Consider the following 1,994-nt stretch of genomic DNA (forward strand, 5'->3'; position numbering starts at 1 on the left):
CTTGATATAATTATCAATTTATAGTATAAGAAGGAAGGAATGTGTTGGTGACCTTTTCTTTTTATTTATTGCTTTAATTTAAGTAGATATAAGAGATATTTTCCTATTTTCGTTAATCATGGGCTACCTGATTCTAGGTAAGCTAACTCAGCTCACTGCTAGTTTGCCTAGTGTTTTGCACTCTCAAGTGGCAGGGATGGAAGATGAAAAGGGACATGTCCTAAATTATTTCAGCTCCTATTTTTCTCACAATGATTTTTTAATCACCCATTTCAAAGTTAAAATAGTTTTGAAAACTAAAAGTATCTTTATGAGCTCGGTACCATTTTAAATCACAGAGTAATAAAAACTGAAGTTACAAAATAGATCCTGTAAATTAGTATGTTAATTGTTCTTGTATTATAGTAAGGGGCAAAAGACGGTAATTAAGAGAAACGTTTTGGGCAAACTTGGATGTATGAGTGGATTCCAGTATTTTCAAAAATCCCGACTATATATAATCCAACTGCCCAGCCGAAACCAAGGACAAGGACACACGTGTGTACGGAGATCCCACCGTACAACTAAATAAGGATATTCTCGTAATTTAAACCAACCAACTTCTTCAAACAGTCACGGTATCCCCCAAATCTTCGTTCCACCACGTGCCCTTCTCCTATTCGCTGAATCGGATATTCCCCAAAAATTCCTGAAACCGTCTATTTATACAATACCCCTAAGAAAAATAAAAGAAAAAAGAGAACTGAAGAAAGCCATGACTGAAGCATTGAAGAAAAGCTACGACGTTTGCGAAGAGATCGGCCGTGGAAGATTCGGCGTCGTTTTCAGGTGCGTTTCTCTGATCTCCGGCGAATCATTCGCCGTTAAATCGATAGATAAACGGAGAATCTCCGCCGGCGATTCGCTTGATTCACAGTGTCTTGACAACGAGCCTAAGATTCTCAATCTAGTCTCGCCTCACCCCAACATAATCCGCCTCCACAACCTCTACGAAGACGATTTTCATCTCCACATGGTGCTCGATCTCTGCCCGCCTTCTAAAGACCTCTACAATCTCATCATCGACGACGGGCCGTTCCCGGAAGCCCAAGCCCGGCACATCTTCACCCAACTCGTTAACGCCCTCGTCCACATGCACGTCCTGGGCGTCGTTCACCGCGATATCAAGCCGGAGAACGTTCTGTTCGATTCGAGAAATTCCGTTAAGCTGACGGATTTTGGTTCTGCCGGCGTGGTGGCGATGGAGCCGATGAGAGGGGTGGTGGGGACGCCGTATTACGTGGCGCCGGAGATTCTGGCCGGGAGGGAATACGGGGAGAAAGTCGACGTCTGGAGCTGCGGCGTCGTTTTGTACATAATGCTGGCGGGGTTTCCGCCGTTTGACGGGGAAACGGCGGTGGAGATTTTCGAGGCGGTTCTGAGGGGGAATTTGAGGCTTCCCGTTAGGGCTTTCCAATCGGTTTCGCCGGCCGTTAAAGATCTTTTGAGGAAAATGCTGTGTAAAGATGTTTCTAGAAGATTGCCCGCTGAACAAGTTCTAAGTAGGCCATTTTTCACATTAATTAATTAATTAGTTGGAAAATCCAATACTAATTCTGTTTTGAATTGATATTTACAGGACATCCATGGATAACAGGTGGAAGCTGAATTTAGAAGTTCTCTGCCGGTATTGTGTAAAAAACAGAGTTCCTTTCTTTTTCCATAGAGCCTGGGACTGAAAGTGGAGTGTTTTCTTTGTCTTTTCGATATAAATAAAAGATATATGCAATGAAAAAACTTTCTACTTATCAAATGTTTTTCTTCTTCTTAATATCTATCTGTTGATATTACTTTTATCCAAACAACTATTTAAGAATAGAATTGTAAACTCATTTATTGAATGATATTTCTTTAAAATTTTAGATTTGAATGATTGTGTTTATAATATATATATATATATATATTATTAATGTATTACCAGAAATTTTAAACATATATTAACTATGAATTTGAAT

General features: G+C 40.1%; 1 protein-coding gene across 1 annotated transcript; it reads left to right on the plus strand.

The window, feature by feature from the left end:
- Nucleotides 1-748: 748 nt before the first annotated feature.
- On the plus strand, nt 749-1,748 carry LOC120148514 (phosphoenolpyruvate carboxylase kinase 1-like). The gene is made up of 2 exons (XM_039161635.1): nt 749-1,541; nt 1,619-1,748. The coding sequence occupies exons 1-2, from the start codon at nt 755-757 to the stop codon at nt 1,645-1,647; spliced, it is 816 nt and encodes a 271-aa protein (XP_039017566.1). The 5' UTR covers nt 749-754; the 3' UTR covers nt 1,648-1,748.
- The last annotated feature ends 246 nt before the right edge of the window (nt 1,749-1,994 follow it).

Source organism: Hibiscus syriacus, unplaced genomic scaffold (assembly GCF_006381635.1).
Source record: "Hibiscus syriacus cultivar Baekdansim isolate YM2019G1 unplaced genomic scaffold, ASM638163v2 tig00000218_pilon, whole genome shotgun sequence".
Lineage (NCBI taxonomy): Eukaryota > Viridiplantae > Streptophyta > Magnoliopsida > Malvales > Malvaceae > Hibiscus > Hibiscus syriacus.